Source organism: Mycosarcoma maydis, chromosome 15 (genome assembly GCF_000328475.2).
Source record: "Mycosarcoma maydis chromosome 15, whole genome shotgun sequence".
NCBI lineage: Eukaryota > Fungi > Basidiomycota > Ustilaginomycetes > Ustilaginales > Mycosarcoma > Mycosarcoma maydis.
In genome coordinates this window covers 156604-175352 of record NC_026492.1, presented here as the reverse complement: position 1 = coordinate 175352, position 18749 = coordinate 156604, and the positions used below count along the sequence as shown (strand labels likewise).

At 54.7% G+C, this 18749-nt stretch overlaps 7 protein-coding genes across 7 annotated transcripts in view; 5 read left to right on the top strand and 2 right to left on the bottom strand.

Annotated features, from left to right (window-relative positions):
• Positions 1 to 1025: 1025 nt before the first annotated feature.
• On the top strand, positions 1026 to 1994 carry UMAG_04939 (putative arginase; the record flags this gene model as incomplete). Its single annotated transcript, XM_011392952.1, has 1 exon — positions 1026 to 1994. One exon carries the CDS (start codon positions 1026 to 1028, stop codon positions 1992 to 1994), a length of 969 nt encoding a protein of 322 aa, XP_011391254.1.
• Positions 1995 to 3081: 1087 nt separating this feature from the next.
• UMAG_12291 (uncharacterized protein) lies at positions 3082 to 5322 on the top strand (the record flags this gene model as incomplete). Its single annotated transcript, XM_011393090.1, has 2 exons — positions 3082 to 3223; positions 3314 to 5322. The coding sequence occupies 2 exons, from the start codon at positions 3082 to 3084 to the stop codon at positions 5320 to 5322; spliced, it is 2151 nt and encodes a 716-aa protein (XP_011391392.1).
• Positions 5323 to 5446: 124 nt separating this feature from the next.
• On the bottom strand, positions 5447 to 6814 carry UMAG_11768 (uncharacterized protein; the record flags this gene model as incomplete). The annotated part of the gene is made up of 1 exon (XM_011393079.1): positions 5447 to 6814. One exon carries the CDS (start codon positions 6812 to 6814, stop codon positions 5447 to 5449), a length of 1368 nt encoding a protein of 455 aa, XP_011391381.1.
• A 672-nt stretch (positions 6815 to 7486) lies between these two features.
• Positions 7487 to 9706, top strand: UMAG_04936 (uncharacterized protein; the record flags this gene model as incomplete). The annotated part of the gene is made up of 1 exon (XM_011392951.1): positions 7487 to 9706. The coding sequence occupies one exon, from the start codon at positions 7487 to 7489 to the stop codon at positions 9704 to 9706; it is 2220 nt and encodes a 739-aa protein (XP_011391253.1).
• Positions 9707 to 10231: 525 nt separating this feature from the next.
• UMAG_11767 (uncharacterized protein) lies at positions 10232 to 11680 on the top strand (the record flags this gene model as incomplete). Its single annotated transcript, XM_011393078.1, has 1 exon — positions 10232 to 11680. The coding sequence occupies one exon, from the start codon at positions 10232 to 10234 to the stop codon at positions 11678 to 11680; it is 1449 nt and encodes a 482-aa protein (XP_011391380.1).
• A 156-nt stretch (positions 11681 to 11836) lies between these two features.
• On the bottom strand, positions 11837 to 13789 carry UMAG_04934 (uncharacterized protein; the record flags this gene model as incomplete). Its single annotated transcript, XM_011392950.1, has 1 exon — positions 11837 to 13789. The coding sequence occupies one exon, from the start codon at positions 13787 to 13789 to the stop codon at positions 11837 to 11839; it is 1953 nt and encodes a 650-aa protein (XP_011391252.1).
• A 4273-nt stretch (positions 13790 to 18062) lies between these two features.
• UMAG_15100 (uncharacterized protein) overlaps positions 18063 to 18749 on the top strand; it is a gene marked incomplete at both ends in the record, with an annotated part of 2808 nt that continues 2121 nt past the window's right edge. Inside the window, one exon of the mRNA XM_011393098.1 lies at positions 18063 to 18749. Coding sequence (XP_011391400.1) covers positions 18063 to 18749 — 687 coding nt within the window.

The window sequence follows — 18749 nt, the reverse complement described above, 5'->3', positions numbered from 1 at the left end:
TCGTACGAGAAAAAAACGTCTTTCTGGCCGTTGTCGTGGATCGTCTCTCTTCTGAATCCTCACTCCGGCAGAATTGGTCAGCTGTCCTGGCATATTTGATTGGCGAGCAGTAGGTCACGCTGATCCAATCGCAGATGCAGTGGGCTGTGGTGAGAGAAACAACGCTGCTCTACAGCACAAAAGATGGGCATACTTTATACCATTACATGCCTCTCTTCCTGGAAAAGAAACAAAAGGCTAACTTACATCATAAAAAGAGGGCAACAAAAAGGGTGCCGAATATCAGTTCGAAACATCAGCCCCGATGAACGAGTCACGAGTGCACCCGATACAAGTTAGATGCAGATGCGCCTCCCGTGACATATCCAAGGTTGCCAGCCTTGTTGCCGGTCTGATAGGCAACTGTCGGATGCTCTGCTTTTCAACACACTTGACTCACGACCTGAATTTCGAACCTGGAATGGCCGATGACGCGCCGATTCGCCTGGAGCGGCTCGAGATTTTTTCCCACACTCAGCAGACAAGGTGCACAACCAGAGAGCGGCGCCCAACAAGCGTGAACATCAGGGTGGCTTGGTTGGATGATGAGCGCGATGAGCTTGGTTACGTGTTGACGTCCCACAACCAATCGTGAATAGTCGGGAGTGAATCGTGAATTCACCGCAGCCAAGCCAAAACTTGGCGTGTCTTTTTTTGAAAACTGGTTTGCCGGACTAATTGCCGCACGTTGGCAGTCGGCACTTTGCCAAAGCATTTCGAAAGCCTTATCTGCCGCGTTAACGCCGTGCTGATGGTGCTGTTGCTACTACGGCCAATACCTGTCAGATAGCCAGCCAGTTAACCATCCAACACACGCCTCACGACCGACGTGACTGACGTTGCGAGAAGCGTACAGTAAGCTGGGTCATGCAAACCATAAAAGGCAAAGCACACCGTGCACCTTTGACCCGGCTCAGTCTGACCCCATCTTTCCCTGAACCAGTCTCGGAACACGCTACCACATCGTCAACTCGGAGAATCAAACAATGACAAAGACACTTCACGAACGATTCCTTCAAGAAAAGACGGTAGCCATCGTCGGCTGCCCCTTTTCGGGTGGACAGAGGCGCAAGGGTGTCGACACTGGCCCCGTCTCTCTGGTGCAGGCGGGCATCTGCCAACAGCTCGAGTCGCTCGGCTGGAAGGTCGACTTTACCGACCACCACTCGTTTGACCACATCAACCAAGGCATCGACAGTGACACGGACATTGGCAATATGAAACTGCCTCGCACCGTCTCGGCGGTGACCAAGGAGGTAGCCGAGGTGGTTGAGTCGCACGCCAAGCAGGGTAAGCTGCCGCTCACGCTGGGTGGAGACCACAGTTTGGCGCTCGGCACCGTCTCTGGATCGTTGCGAGCGCACCCGGACGCGGCGCTTATCTGGATTGACGCGCACGCCGACATCAACACCCCCGAAACCACCGAATCTGGCAACCTGCACGGCTGCCCTGTCTCGTTCTTGCTTGGCTTGCAAGGAACCGACGTCGAACCTTTCAACTCGTGGGTGCCTAGCAAGCCACTCCTGCGTGCCGATAGCTTGGTCTACATTGGTCTGCGTGATATTGACGCAGGCGAGCGCAAGATTCTCAAGCAGAACAACATCAAGGCGTTCAGCATGCATCACGTCGACAAGTTTGGCATCGGAAAGGTAGTCGAGATGGCACTCGACCATGTCAACGGAGCACCAGGCAAGCGAGACCGACCGATCCACCTCTCGTTTGACGTTGACGCGCTCGATCCTAGCGTCGCTCCTAGCACAGGCACACCGGTCCGAGGCGGTCTCACCTTCCGCGAGGGTCATTACATCTGCGAGGCGCTATACGAAACTGGATGCCTGGTCGCTCTGGACCTCATGGAGGTCAACCCATCCTTGCTCCAAGACCGCGAAGCACAGCAGACGATCGCTGTCGGCTGCTCTCTCATTCGCTCTGCCATGGGCGAGACGCTTCTATGAGCCGCCATTTTCCATCCATCTATACACACTCGCTCTCTGACATCGCATCTCTTGTCCACCTGTAATGTATTTCTTCCGATTCGACCATATGTTAAATGCGCCATCTGGCTTGCAACGCCCCAACGCCGACCAGAGCCATTCGCCATATACCATGAGCGCTGCAAGAAAAGCCAAAGAGCATTCATTAGCAATGATGAGTGCAAAGGAAAGCGTGTAAGCAGTGTCTGAACCAACTTTGCTGCGCTGCTTGTTTCTACTCTGCCCTGTTCTGTTCTGCTCTGCTCTGCTCTGCTATGCTCTGCTTTGAGCAGCGAGTCGTGAGGTTACAGCTTCACGCTCTCGACTCGTGACTGATCGTGGATGTATGACGGACAACTCAGCCAGAAAGGGAGGAAATAATCGTGAATTGAGAAAACAAACTGGAAAGTGACAAGCGACGTGCAAAGGTGACAAAGTCAGGGTCCATGTCACGTGTCGTGTGTTCGAGATTCGGCTGTGAATTTGCGCAGCTCAACACGCAAGCGTGAAGAACGACAAATGTGAAACGTGTAAGCGTGCACGGTCAAGTCGTGAGTCGTGAGTGTGAGTGTAAATTATGTATGGATTTACGATTGACGATTGATGATTGACGATTCACGATCCGTGATTCTGTGACTGTTCAACAGACGAGATAACGAAACCCTCTTCGTCTTTCACCTATCTAACAAGTCGACTCGCTCCCACCCTTCTCACTTCTCACTTCACACTTCACACTGGACGCTGCGTCATCCGTCGACGCAATCGTGATTCTGCCAACACACACAAAAGAATGCGCCGCGCTTGCTTTGCAAGCTTTGCTTTCAGTGATTAGACATTTGACCCGCATCCACTTCCAACTCAATCACGCCGCCACACAACCAACCACGCAGTCCAACCAAACTCGTGCCCCATTCAGAGTCTTTTGCGTGTCATTTGTCTCATCATCTCCGTACCCTTCATACACCCTCCTCGTGTCGGCTCAAACCGTCACGCTCAACCTCTCTTCCCAACAGGTTTCTCTCGATACAACCACTCATTCTTGCGGTCCCATCCCGGCTGCTCAGCCACCATGGATGAATCAGCCCCGCCCGTACGCACCCGTAGGCGTACAGCTGCCTCCTCACAGGGTACGACAGTCTCCACGACAGTTGCTTGCACTTTGAGCGACAAACCGTCTACCAGGACCCAAAGAGACTCCAAGGCAAGCACTAGTAAGTTTTCGATTGCTGTCCCTTGTTCCGATGCTCGAAGCCTGTACTCATATGTCGACTTGCAATGTCTTGCTATTCTGCACTCAAAAGGTCGCGACACAATCGCTTCATCACCGCCTGTGGACGAGCCGTCCAGAAAGACGCGCACTCGTCGTGACCTCAGCAAGGATGCCAGCGCCACATCAAGGCCAAAGACCGGACCGTCAAGCTCTCAAGCAGACTCCAACATGAAAAATACCACAATCACAGCAACAGAAACAGAATTAGCATCGGCATCGGCATCGGCATCGGCATCGGCATCGGCATCGGCATCTCTGTCCCAGGAATCGGCGCACGACAAGTTTATTGCAGCACCATTAGCAAATGCATGCACCGTAGCGAAGGCCGACTGCTCCAAGCCAGGGGCTTGCTCAACAAGCAGAGCTTCGCCTACAACAAATGCGCCACAGAATCTAGCCAGCCAACTCTTTAGTGATGACTCGGAAGAAGCATCACCGCAGCAAGAGAGCGAGATAAGCGCTGCCAATACAACCAGCCACGATGCGCAAGCATCTCACTCTCGCAAACGCCGACGTGCTGGCTCAAACTGTTCGCACCTCGAGTCGCCACCTGGCTCGGCTTCCCTCACCGCCGTCCTCGAGCCCGAACAAGCGGGCAACACTGCGTCTGACACGCTCTCGCTCCAACTTCGCATCCGCCAACTCGAGTTGCAGCTCGCCGAGGCCAAAAAGCAAGCCCAACAGAGTGCCAACGTCGCCAGTGCACAGAGCACCGTCTTGCTAGAGATGCATTCTCTCTGCATTTGCCACATCTGCCTGGAGCCCTCCTTCCGCCCGTGCGTCTTGGCACCGTGTGGGCACGTGTTTTGCATCCACTGTCTGCGAACCTGGTTCACCAAGCTGATGCCCGACGAGGCGCCAGTTCCTTCGAGCTGGTCGCGCGACGAGATCGAACAATACGAACGTGCGCGCACGCTGAAGCGCGCAAAACTGTGCCCCTCTTGCCGTACCGAGCTAGCCTGTCCGCCCGTCGAGGTGTACTTGGTCAGAGACATGCTCGAAAAGGTGGACCATGCACTCGAGCTTAGCAAAAGCATCCAGCTCGACGCGCATCTGGGCGAGTCGAGCACCGCAATGCTCTCTGACGACGACAAGGCTCGTCTCAAGGGCCAAGATCTGCCCAAGGGTGACAAGCTGTGGGCGGATATCTTTGACCCCGACGGACCACGTCGCGTCATCTATGACCAAATGGACGGTGTGCTTCGTTGCGGCAAATGTGCTTGCGAGATCGTCGAAGGCGTCTGCGACAATATCGAGTGTGCCATCGATTACTGCGATCTCGAAGACGAATGGATGGCACAAAGGAACGTCGACGACGTGGATTCAGAGCAGGACGCTTACGATGACACAGGTGCAACTCGAACTGAACGTAACGCTGCGCTCGGCGTCCACCTCGCCAACTTTGAAGCTCGAGGTGTCGGAGCTGGATTTGGTCAGCGCGTCGCGTTTTCAAGTGTCGAGTTGGATGACTCGTCGGACCAAGAGAACATGATGTCTGCTGGTTCGCTTGAGCCAAGTCGATCCGGCGGTGCACGACGTTCGGCATATGTATACAGCCACGAGGATTCAGAAGACGATGCAGAGATGGACGATTTCATCGTACGCGACCAAGACCATCTCGACTACTTTGACGCAAGCGCAAGCGCAAGCGAGCACGAGCATGAGCCCTGGTATGAACGTGATTGGGACGACATGGATGGTGAAGAGGGAAACGACGAAGAGGATGACGACTTTTTGCCCGGCCCGCGCGCGCTGCGAGGTGAATCCGCGATCTCGATCTCGGACGATCAAGACAATGGCGATGGTTTGAGCGACACGGATTCGAGTGTCGAATACAGAGGTCTGCGTGGTGCGTCACGGCTGGTTCGAGACGATGAGGATGCGTCGTCACACGGTTCTCGCGCGCACTCCGAGACACACAGCGTTCAAAGTGTGCACGAGCAGGTGCATGCTACTAAACCGAGTGGCGCACTAGGCAGTAGCACAGATAGTAGTGCAAGGCGTCGACGAGTGCGCATTCTGGATGACGACGACGAATGAGAGATGCGAGCTCTTGCGTCCAAGCTACACGGTCTTGTCATGTATTTAACACATGCACACCACGGCCAGGTGTGCTGTTCATCTGGAAAGCGTTGCATGTACGACTGACACTTTGCACGAACGACTAAGTAGCACCGGTGCGGAGTGTGTGGTTGGGGGCAGTGAAAGCGGATCGAGCCACTGCGGGTGTGGTCGTGTCGGCTCTGGAGGTGTTGCGATAAGGCCTAGAGGGCGAGTGAGATTCGGGGTGCGAAGTGTGGAGGGAGGTGCGGAAGCCAGGGGTTCGGGTTAGTGTCGAGTAGGTCTGGTGAGCAGCGTAGTGATTTGGGTCGATTTGATCGGGTGAAGTTGGGTGTTTATGCTCTGCCATTGACCTGGACTTTGTTGTTGGGATTCGTCGGATTTGTGCATGCTGAGCTTGTTCGACTCGATCCACAAAGAGAAACGCGCTCACGTACAGGATCGCCGCAGCAGCGAGACCCATGCTTATGCCGACCACGCTGGCAGCGCCGAGGAAGATGTATACGGGATACAGCTCGCGTGCCACTGTGCTGATCAAGCGGTACGGCGTCTGGACAAACATATACATGATTCCGGACATCAGGTAGGTCAAAGGCGCCAGCACGTGTACGATCGGTCGAAGCATATGTGAGAGCGAGAGCCGCAAGTAGTGGTAGATCGAGCTTGCCAGATACACACAAATGTGCAAAAACTGCATCAAAGGCACTGTGGCGAATCCAAGTGTGAACAGTACCGCGGTGGAGAGCAATGACAAGATCACCGAGACGAAATGAATGATAGTGTTGCTGGCCGCCGCGTCTTGATTGTGATAATACTTGTCATTTTGGTTGTCGTCATCATCATCATCATGATCATCGTCGCTGCTGCCGTCGTCATCGTTGTTGTGATTGCGATTGGCAGTGTTGCGTCGAGCGCGCGATTTGGGGATTCGTGTGGTGGCCTGTCTTTGCTTCTGTTGCTGTTGCTGTTGTTGCTGCTTAGGGTTTGTGTTGGGTTTGGCGATCGCTGCGGCAGGAGACGCTGTTGCCACTACAGGATTGCTCAGCTTGGCCTTGGCATCTCGTCGTGCTGTCGAAAGATAATCCTGATGTTTGAAGTTAAACACATCTACCTCGTCGTTCGCATTGGCACGCTTCGCTTGATTCTGCTGCTGTTCCGCATGATGATACGGGTGCTTACTCGAATCGAGATGAAGCGTCGCATTCTTGGCTACCACTTCGGTCGACCAAGTGTTGCCGAACAAGTAGGTTTTTGCATATGGCACCACCAATGCGAGTATTAACGCTAGAACTACTAACCGCACAAGCTTGGCCACCGATCCGAGAAGCGTCGGTTCGTGATCGTTGCGAGGTGGATGAGAGCGACGTGGACGACGATGTGTCTCGAACGAACGCTGCCGTGTGGTTGGAAAGGTGGAGGACGAGGAAGACAAGTCTCCGTCCTGGGATGCAGCTGCAACTCGTTGCCTCATTGTTGAGAGTGCGGGATGCGCGATGGTGGTACTAATGACAGACGTGACAGAGTCACGAGTGGAGCGTGAAAGTCGTAAGTATGCGTCACAGCAGTCATCAGTCATGTGAACTGCCAACACGTGACAGCGACCACCAAAATCACCAATCCCTGAATATTATCCCGAATCTGTGAATAATTCACCATTCGTGATTTTCGTGATTCACATTTCACAATTGGACCCTGCGTCGCAATCGTGATTCACGATTAATCGTGAATATCCGTGATGAAAATCGTGAATATGTGCGTCCCCCTTGTGACTCTCGAGTCTGCGATTGTGGAGCACATTGATTCTTGCTCGGAACTCGGAATGGCACCAAATTCACGTTTCGTGGGTGTAAGTCGAGAGTCACGAGTCACGAGTGTAGTCTTTTTGACGAAAATATGCTCACGATTTACTGTACTATTTTGACGAGAACTTATTCACGATTCATCAAGTAAAATTTCCTTGGGGGAATTTTACTCCTTCTTCTTCGTCTGTCCCTCCTCCTGACCATCAACAGCGATCTACATTGGAACATTGCTTGTTATCATTGCCTCGCGAATGGACTTTCCGCTAGCGCACGCGACTTTAAGGAACGCTTTTCAGAGGCTCTGTACCGGAGCAAGACCAAAGTGGAATACAGCTGCCACAATGTCGGCTCCATATAGACATCCGCACTACGCGGCAAGTTGGTCTCAGAAAAGACCATGGGTGCGCGGTCAGGAGCAAGACGATACAGCAGTGTACGAATACGACTACAATGACTACCCTCGTCGACGAGCACGAGCAGCGTATGATTCTGATGCGTATCGGCGTGATCACTACGAAGCGTACGCTCCAGCTGGCTATGCCGACTATGGTCACGGTGGATACGACGCGCCCGAGCGTTATCCGTGTCGTGATGGGTACGCGTACGACCAAGCTCATCCTTACGCCGGCGCACCATGGAGTCAGAACGGATACGATGCACACACATACCCGCAAGATCACCATTACACTTCGTATCACTGGCAGCCGCTACATGAAGCCGTTGCACCCAGGCACGCATATGAAGCGCAAACATTGCATCCGAATGCACCTACCTCGGCGCATGCGTCAGCCACCCAAGTCTGGACCAGCGCAGCCCGTGCGCCGAAAGGCGTTCATGGTGCTCCCGCTGCTCCCAGAGCGATGCTCGATGCTGCTGCTGCTGCCTCTGCCTCGGCCGCTGATTCGCCTGCCTCAAAAGGCGCCAACGCTGGAATCTATCTGCCAACACACGCCCACCTGCAGCAACAGCAGCGACAGCGAGACTACCACTCTTATTCTCCGGTGACTGACTCTTCTCGATTCAGACCATATAATCAAAACTCGTCCTCTGTGCGAGCAAAACCGATGCATGCTTCCACATCTGGACTGCCGACAATGCGGCTTCAACCACCAGCGATGCGCGCGGCGCCACGGCCATCGTACATGGAACAAGCCAAACAAGCGTCCAGGCAGCTGAGCGAAGAGGAGGCGCGCGATCGCAAGTTGCTCGTCATCCTCGATCTCAACGGTACGCTTGTGTTCCGAGCCAAGAGTCGTCATGGCAGAGCCAAAGATTCTGCACATGCGGTACCTAGGCCGTTCTTGCGATGCTTTTTGCAGTATTGCCTCGGCATCTCAAAGGGCGACGCTACCCTGTGCTCGGCCAAGTCGAAAGAGATCGATCCAGCCATAGCTCGACCACATGGCTCGCATTTCTGGCGCACCAATCCCGAGACTGGACACATCTACGAACCTTGTTCTGCCGGAAATGCCCATGTGGTCGTGTGGTCCTCTGCCCAACCTGCGAATGTCGACAGCATGGTTTCTGTCTCGTTCGACGCATCGATCCGATCCCAGTTGCTCCGTGTCTGGGCGCGCGACACTCTAGTACCCAATCGCTTCTACCAGCACAAAGCCGAGAGCGTCAAAGACCTCGAAATCGTTTGGGCCGAGCTCAACGCTTTCGCCAATCAACAAGCTTCGCCCGGTCGTCTGCTAGCCGAAGCGAGGGACCAAGCCGACCAGGCACGTCCGGACGACGTACCGCCACCGAATGCTCCGAAAGCGCCAGCTGCGGATAACAAATACAGAGGCAAGATGCACAAACAGAAACTCAAGGCGCAAAAGCAGCAGCAGCAGCAGCAGCAGCAGCAACAAGCGCAGTACATGTCAGCGAGCTTGCAAGCGGCAAAGCTCGCAGAAGAACGCGGGCCGTGGGGTGCGCACAATACTGTCTTGGTCGACGATAGTGTAGCGAAAGCCAAGTTGCAACCGTACAACCAGCTGCTCATTCCAGAGTTTGGCACGGACGACGCGAAAAGGATGAAAGAGTTTATACGTCACGTGTCGACGACTGCAGACGCGCAAGAGCAAGCGTATGTGGATGAGTCGCATTCGGCGCATGGTGCAATGGCAGACGACGATTTCGAGTACGACTCGGACCTGTCAATTGGCAAGAAAGCAGTCGGTCCAGCTTTGTCCGATACCGAGGTTGTCGATACAGTGGCCGATGCCTCAGCTGATTCCAAACCACATGATGCCACTGATACAGACGAGCAAGACAGCTCGAACACGAAAGCCAGGCTCGAAAGTCAACTGGACGATGTGCTGCTGCAAACTATCGGAGTGCTCGAAACGCTGCGTTATCAGTCCAACGTCAGCGCTTTCATCCAGAGCGGCGGCATCGAGGGCTACGGCGCACCTAAAACAGCGCAAAATCAAGAGCACAGCTTGCAACTGATCCAACAGGGTGCAACACCCGAGTTCTGGGTGGACAAGGGAAGAGACGTGTGTGGCAAGCTCGGCATCGACGTCCAGGCGTGGTCTGCGGGAGATGCTGCTTCGGCCACCGCTGCGCTGTAATCGTGAATCGTGAAGGATCCAGCTTTATAGCGAATCGTGCAATTCACACACTAGTCGTCGTCATCTGTCATGTGTCGGAGAGTGTCATCAGTTCTCAGTCGTGAGTACAGTGCGTGAAAATACTGTAATTCACGATTCGTGATTGCAGAATCGACGAGATCGCCTTCACGATAGCTTACGGATTCGTGATTCTGTGATTTCTGAGACATGTGAGAGCGCTCAAGCGTTAAGTCACTGAGTCAGCGTTTCAAGCGGAATCACGAAAATCATGACTCGGGACTCACACTCGTGACTGTATTCGGCTGAGTAAGTCACGAGTGCATTCACGATTCACGATTCACGATTCGTGATTCGTGATTGACGATAGACGATTCGAGGTCACTGAAGTTCAGGGTCCACACATGTCTGCTCTCCAACACACGGACATTGTGCTCTCAGATTCGTAATTGACGATTAATTGCCTTTCTCTACCAATACCTGCATTATCATCATTATCGACATACAACAAACACAATGGAAGCGACCATGGTCGAGAGCGGTGCGTCTGCAGTCACTTCTGGTGACATTGCACCCAACCTGGATGGAATTCTGCTGCTCGAAGCGCCCTTTGCCCGAGCGCCGTTCGACGAGCTTCGACGTCAGCAGAAAACGCAACAGCGGTTGGTCGAACGCGAACTGTTGTTCGCCACCACCACATTCTCGGAAGCATCCAAACTCTGTTCTTCTCTTTCGTCTGCTGGTGCTGGTGCTGGTGCTGGTGCTGGTACTGCTGCGCTCGAAGTGGAAAAGTCTCTGGATGCCGTGTTGGGTCGACTCAAGGGGCTGAAACGCAAGCTGGAGCCGCTATCGGATGCGGCCAAGACGACGCTGAGAATGGCGCAGTCGAGAACGGACCATCTAGAGCAGCTACACAAGCTGGCGACGGACTCGGACACGGAAGAATTTCACGAGTGGAGCAAGACCAGGCTAGATCGCATGGTAGTGGACTATATGCTCCGACGTGGATATCGACAGGCAGCTCACGAGTTGGCTCACAGCCGCGGCATCGAGGATCTGGTGGATCTGCAGCTGTTCGAACAGGTGGCGCGCATCGAGGACAGTCTGTGTCCGCCGGGATGGGATGCAGAAAGCGGCCAAGTTGATGTCAAGCCGAGCTGCACGTTGGCGCTGGCGTGGTGTTCCGAGAACAAGGCGGTTCTGCGAAAGATTCGCACACCGCTCGAGTTCAATTTGCGGCTGCAGGAGTTTGTCGAGCTGACGAGGACGAGAAGGCCCGAGAGCTTGAAAGAGGCGATTGCGTATGCGCGACGACATCTGCTGCCAATGGTGAGTGCTTCGAGTTGCACGAGCAAACCCAGTATTGGTACGAGTAGCTCGACGCTCTCCGGCGCACCCTCGGCGATGGACAAGGAGCTCGAGTACGATAGGTTGGCAGCCGAAGCGATGCATCGACAAATTTCGCGAGCCATGGCGCTTCTCGCGTGCGGGCCGGCATCGTGGGCATATGCGGATCTGTACAGCTTAGCACGATGGAGCATGCTGCGCGATTCGTTCCGCGCTTGCGCTCTGCAAATCCACTCTCTGCCACCACAACCCATCCTGCACATCGCACTGAGTGCCGGACTCTCTTCACTGAAACTACCGCAATGCTATACTCGACAAGCGTCAGGACAGATGGACGAGAGAGCGTCGGTGGATTGCCCGATCTGCGACGAGACCGGTCTGGGCAAACTCGCGACCGAAGTGCCGTGGAGCCATCACCAAAACTCTACGCTGGTGTGCAGCTACTCGGGCAAACTCATGGACCACAACGATCCGCCGCTCGCGCTCGCAAACGGAAGAGTGTATGCACAGAGCACCGTGCTCGAGCTCGTCAAATGCGCACACCATACACACGCCATACAGACGATCAAGTGTCCCAGAACTGCCGAGGTTTGTAGGGTCGACGAGATACGCAAGGTCTTCATTTCGTAGTCTTACAATTCAATTCGATCGGGCGAGATGCTATCTGGTGCGACCATCGAGTCGCTGAGCCGTGAGATCGTGTTGAACATTGGATGATCTACGCCACGCGTCCACGGTCTACTGTGGGTCGTGACGGTAGCATGTGGTTCGGATTGCGAAGGGCGGCTAGGGCTCGCTAGCTAAACGCAACGCCAAGGGAACAACGAGCGTCTGGTTGCTGGCGTGTTTGGTATGGAACCATCTGCCGAACTTGTGCTCCTTGCCGAGGGCGGCGATGATGATGGGCGGAGAGTTGTGCTTGGATGCCTGTAGACGAGACAAGCTGAAATATTCGTGGTGCTCGTATTGCGAATTGGATGTGCAAGTGGATGTGGATCGCTTGTATTCGGCCGGTTGGATTGCTGTGGTGTGCAGCGTGTTGTTGGCGGTAAGCACGACACTTGAGATGGGCGCCTGGATGATCTGCAGCGAGTTGACCACGCCCGAGGCTTTGATCTTGCCCAACTCGCGGAAGCCTTTCAAGCCTGCAGCACCTTTGGTGAGACCCCAGACGCGAATCCAACCGTCCCAGGATCCACTGACGAAGCAATCGCTATACGGTAGTACGCCGAGACTGGTGATCCATCTGGGCGATCGAATTTCGCCCTCGCTTTCGCTGTGCGTGCTTTCGAGGCCGTGCGCAATGGGCTGGCTGAAAATAGGCTTTTTCTTGGCCAGATTCCATAGCGAGATGCATCCGCTGTCTCCGCCAGATACAAAGTGGTGCGTGTCAATCATGCTGACCACTTCCACCGATCCCTCCATGGCCTCGGTTGGATTAGTGAGTGATGACGACGATGGTGCCAGGTCGCCTCCTTCCAGTACGGTTCGTAGCTTGGACCGGATGCCCGCGCGGAAGACGAGCTGCGATTCGTCGCGGATCTTCCAGTAGCGACACGTCCGATCTCGGCCGCCGGCGCTCACCGCGGTTTCCGCCGACAAGCACGAGAGTGACAGTACAGATTCTTGGTGTCCGAACAGCGTTTCGATGTACGAGAGCTGCGAGACGTCGTACAGCTTCAGAGTTCGATCGAGCGATGCGGTGTATAGCTCGTGAGATGTGGAACGGAAGCAGAGCGAGCTGATGGAATCCTTGTGCCCAGAGAGATGCGAGACAAAGCTTTCGGTCGGGGTGAGCGACCAGATGCAGACCGAACGATCCACACCTCCAGATGCAAGATACTGTCCATCAGACGAGAGCGAGAGTGTCCATACTTCGTCCGTGTGACCTTGGTCGGGACGCAGACTGAGGTAGCATGCCGATTCGTCCGAGGCCGACGAGGATGAGAGACGCGCACGACGCCGAGCAGCACCGGAGGTCTTGCTTTTTCTCTTGCAGGAAGGTGGCAGAGCCGGACCGGACTCGTCGAAACGAGAGGGCCGGCTGGGTAGGATGCGCATCATCTTGCCGTCGCGTAGACGATAGCGAATGATACTACCATCTTTGCTAGCGGTAAATAACCACTTTGCATCTGACGAGGCGATCGCACACGTGACGCTCAATCTGTGTCCTCTAACAGCGAGTATCGTGGGTTGGTTACGCTCGTCGATCGGTGACTCTAGGTCGTCGGTGGTGCTGCTGGTCGGTAGAACGATTCGATCCGCTACGAACAGATGCAGCTTGCCGGTTTGTTGAGCCACATCCTTCTGCAGCCTCGCGGCGATGTTGTCTCTGTCCGCCTGAGCTGCATCGGCCAATCCGAACGCGCGAGTGTCGTCGGATTCAAAGAAATCATCGTCTTCCTCTACGCCTGATGCTGGTGGAGCCGCGTTGGTCGACGACGACAGACCATCGAGGTACATTTTTGCTAGTCTGACGCGTGCCTCGGCGGGAGTCTCTGCGGCGTCCGCTTCGTCGTCGCTGTTGGCATCGTGGTCGTAGCGGTGGACGAGGTCCATATCGTCAATGCCACCTCCGGGGACGTCGTCGTCCGAGCTGTCATCTTTGGCGGTGGCTTTTCGGGTGGCGTTGCGCGTCGACGGCGTGGTACGTGATGGACCTGCTCGACTGGAACCCGAAGTGTTGTTGTTGGAAGACGACGTGCGCTTGCGCTTCTTCTGGAAAAACGCGTCCGGCATACTGGCAACAAGGTGCAATGCCAAGCTGGTGGTACTCTGCTTTGCTATGCCGACGACGATGCCGGTCGAGTCGAGAGAATAGGAAGTAGAGGCGAACGTCAACCAAGATGAAACCGGTCAAGCAACAACATTTGGTCTTTGCTGTAGGATTTTTCTCGTACCACTTTTCTTCCACTTTTCATAAATTCACGATTTGAGTGGAGTGAACTTCGCATCTCGGGAATCGTGCATCGTGGATCGATCTCATATCTGCAACCCGATTGCAACGATGCTGGATGAAGCGATCTAACAGCCATATCGTTTTATCGATTTTCCACGTTCCAAGTTGTGAGTTACGCACGACTCACACTCACGACTCACAGACTCACGACTCATGCGTGACTCACGACTTACGACTTGGACAGCTCAGGCTTATGTCTTGATTTGATTCGTGATTGTTGGCATGAACTTGGTCTTAATTGAGCGGTGCTGTGCAGCTGCAACAAAGATACCGGTGCTGCAGGGTAGTGCAGACTGCGTCGCATACGAAGCTGGACCACGCAACCACGCAATCACGAACCCAGCAGGTGGGGGAGGGGGGAGATGGCGCACAGCGGCAAGGCGATCGTGATTCACGAATTCACAAATGCTGTTCAGATCAGTGTGGAATCACGATTCAATTTACCGTCATGAATGGTTTGTGTGTTTTAGCCGAGCTGTCAGGAGGTGGTGACTGCAACACGCACTCAACTCGTACATGGTTTACTCTGTTTGGGCATGTCCACGGATCTTGATGACGGAGCACGTCGTGCGTCAAGCGGCGTCAAGCGAGAGCGGTAACAAAAAAAGCAGCAAACAAGGAGGTGTTGAAGCGTAAGCTCCTTGCTGCGCAAAACGTCGTTCTGTTTGGCCGTCGCGATCGCCTGCCTCCTGTCTCGCGACGCCTTTTGACGAGCATCACGCAACGTGGCATCTAGGATTCCCACGCCCTGCCTCATTGCATCTCGACATCCAATTGTACTTTATCGTACTATCCAGCCGAAAGCAGGGACATGGAGATGCGATCAAAACGAGCTTTAATTCTACTCTTGCACGCTGTCTACGCTGTCTACGCTGTCTACGCTGTCTACGCTGCTTGCACTGCAAGGGTGCGCATATGAGTGAACAAGCTAATCTGGTCGCTCGGTTTCGCGCAAACCCCTCCGTGCTACTTGCCCCTGACCGTTGTGTGAAAGGTAGACGACCACCATCGCTCACCAAATCGTGCCGCGCAGTTGATGCTGTTTGAAAGACTCCTTGCACACTCTTGGAAAACTTCAAGGTTGAATGCGATCGGATGCTGTGGCTGATCAATATTTGCGATTCGGATGTGGATTGCCGACCAAGAGCAGAGACAAGTTGCCATCTCTTGTCTCGCTGGCCGTGCGGCGAAATCGAGGATGGCAGGCCAAGCTTGAATGGGGTGAGTTTAGCATGGCTGAAGCTGGCGTTGGTTGTGGATGTGCATGCTCATCACTGAAACGGGACTGACGCTGTGGTGGCCATCATCGGCGCATATGGCGGACTGGGTGAGTTGAGGATGAACGACCGATCGTACTGATTCGGGTGGAAGCCACACAGGCCAAGGCGAAGCAGTCACAGACAAAGCACTCAGACATGAGGGGAGCGTGACAGAGTTGTTCAAACAGGAGCCTCGTATGCATAGCACGGAGCGTGTAGAACGTAAATAGCGGCTTGCAACTTAGCTCAGGTTTGCAAGGGCCATGCGTTTTGAGGATCGACGTGCAAAGCCAAAGCCGAGACAAGCGGTTGAGAGTGTGAGAGTCAGGTACATGCGGATCATGGATTGGTGGTGTACTCTAGGCGATAGACTGCCAGAAATGCATAGCTCGTGCCTCGGCGGCTACCATCCATGCAGCCACTCCTTGGCAGTGTGCATACGCGCTCTGTGTTTGGTACCGCGACTAGAAAGCGTCAGCTTGGTGACCAACGATGGTCGATCGCGTCTCACAAGGCTTGATGGTATCCAGCTCGGCTTTGCGCCCTGACAGCTTGATGCGTCTGTCCCTGTCTAACTTGGCTTCTGTCGGCTGGCTCTGTCCGTGTCGCGTTTGACGCACGCCAACCGCGTTGTATCATATCACCGACGAGTCTTGATACATGAGGCGCTCCAGTCAGGCACGCTGTGCGAAGAATCTACTTAAGTCGAATGGTGTAAGGTGGAATGGTGGATCAAATCTGCCCTGTTTGGTCCGCCCTCAGCCTCTTGTCGTCACCGTTGCCCCTCTTGCGCTTTTCTCGTTTCGTGCATTTGCTCCTTCATCCGCCCGCGCCATCCGTATTCGCACACCCGTCCACTGTATCACTACCGTCTCGAACTCAGTTGCAAGTCAGAGACGCAACACAGTCGTCTACAGCCTTGCCAGCACGACCAGCACCAACAAAGCTTGATCCAGGTGAGTCAATGATTTGTCAAAGCAGAGCAGTGCAGAGCAGTGCAGAGCAGTGCAGAGCGGTGCAGAGCAACGATAGCAACCATGTACAAAGTCGAGACTCGATCCAGCGGGCGTTTGAATCGGGAGACAGATCGGGTCATTCGGCGATCCAAGTCGTGCGGTGACAGGGACGGGTGTTGGTTTCAGCTTGGCAGAAGCCAGCTCTCGTTACTCGTCACTCGTCAGTTGTACAGTTGACGGACCGATTCAGAGTCCGTCACCTGTCCGAAGGTGCGCGCCAGCACGGTTGAATGCCAAAGCGACGTGCGCCGCGACTGCCTGACGCGTGCTGCACAATGCGCCTCGATTCGTGATTCGTGAAGCCAAAGCGCTTTTTGGGCGGCGATTTAGAATTTGGTTGCTCTCAAACTGTCCAAATTTGCCCACGCCACCGGACCACGGACGTCAAAACTTGGTTGGTCCGTATATCCCATACGCACAAGATCAGCATTAGCATCAGCATCAGGATGGATCAGTATTAGCAGCATCGTTGGTGTTTTATCAATGGCGTGCTTAGCCTAGCCATCTTTGATACTCGACAGAGAGGTCTGTTGCTGCTCTTCTCTTTCATGCTCGCCGTGCCTCTGCGTTGCCCGCCTCGGACATCAGCGACCCTTGGTGCTGGTTAACAGCCCACGAGCCTTTCGAGCCACGACGCTGCGACGCTGCGACGCTGCGACGCCCCGAAGCCAGGCTGAAACCCGCCAAAGACGGCTACTCTTCTCATGGCGTGTGTTGCATCTCCAACCAGAGCCGAGACATGTCATCTTTGGCAAGCCTTGCCACCTGTGCAGCGCCATGTACCAAGTATCTATACCAAGGATCTGGTAAAGCTACCAGCGCTTGGCTGCCTGTGTAGAGACCGCCGTCTTGCTCCTTTCGTATCCGCTCCGCTCCGCTCCGCTCCGCTCCCCTCTCCTCCCCTCCCCGCTTTTGTTTCGCTTTCGCTTTCGCTTTCGCTGCTACTCGTACTCCTACTACGACTACTACCCACCGCCACCACTTGGCTTCTCGATCGATAGCTTCAGTGGCTACACAGCTCACAGCTCGGTCCTCTCTAGCCCTCCTGTGCTTGCTTGGTATCGTGTTGAAGAGCGACCAGTGCACGTCGGCTGCTTGCTACTCTCGGGCCTCGTATCACGTTGATTTCCCACTTTCAACGCTCGCTTCCACTTTTTCTTGAAAGATAACCGCGACTCGCACCCGTCCTCAATAGCTTGTACGCTACATACATCTAGCATCGTTGGTCTTGGGCCCCACTTCTCTAGCACTTGCTCGTGACGCATGCTCTCGCTTCTCAAACCATGTCGAATCCTAACTGTTCTGACCAGCATACCATAACCTTTTCTCATGCTTTGTCGCTGAAAAGTTCTGCCTCCTCAAGCTCGCACTCGGCACCTCTCGCCAGCACACATTCACACACCTCTTCGACCAGTGCCTGCACCAGCTTCAAAACATTCCCAATCACATCACTCTCTTCCCAACCCGCTTTCTGTCTGCCTATAAACCCCACTGCACAATCCACAATCCCCTCCTCGGCGCGCATCGCAAGCATCCGTAAAAGACGTACCCCTACTCTCGACCTTTTACCCCAGCCATCCCTTCGACCACGATCGTCTTCCCTCACCAAAACAACCCTCACCGTCTCGTCTGCATCCCAGTGCCACTTGGCCTCGGCCTGCTCGCTACCGCCTTGCCACCACAGTCTGTCCACCACCTCGCTCGATACACCAGCTTCACTAGAACTCACCCCCAAAACCGCTTATCAATCCCGCGTCACGTCCTTGCACACCCGCAACATGTCAGCCAAAACTTCAGCTAAGCGCAGCTCCATGGTCTCTAGCCTCAGCGTCGCCGATCGTGCCAAAGCTTTTCAATTCGGATCCACCGCTGCCCTGTCTCCCACCACAAAGCCAGCTCTCACCCAAACGCGTGCCAAGCCAGAGCCACAGTCAGAGCCATATCTATCTACACAGCCCTCTTTGTCCAGACCATGGTCGTCTGTCGTTCTACCTTGCGATGCATCCGCTTCCTCTACCAAACCAGCGCCCTTTTCTCCGCGCCACCGTGTGTCAGATTCGCAAGCCGTCATCAAGCACGCTCGCAGAATCAGCATCTCGACCCCCCTCCATCGACGTGCACGCAGCGACGTCAGCGTCATTGACCCCTTTGTCAGCCAAGAGCCAACGTGCAACGTCAACAGTGTCGCCTCGCCTCCCACCATTCGCACCTCGTCCTTTGCTGAGATCGAGCTGCTCACCGCTGAGCTTGATGCAACCCGTCGACGTACCAAGTCGCTAGCGCATCCAGTGCGTCGAGCTCGGGCTAGCTCCGTGCTCATGCACAGCATCACTGAGGAAAAGGCGCAGCTCCGATTGTGTCCCTCTCAGGAAACCATCCGTCCTCTCACCGCCACATCCAAGCCCACACTGGCCCATCAGCAGCCACATAGCTCCTTTCAGGTCTCACCCGTCTCTCCGAAGACG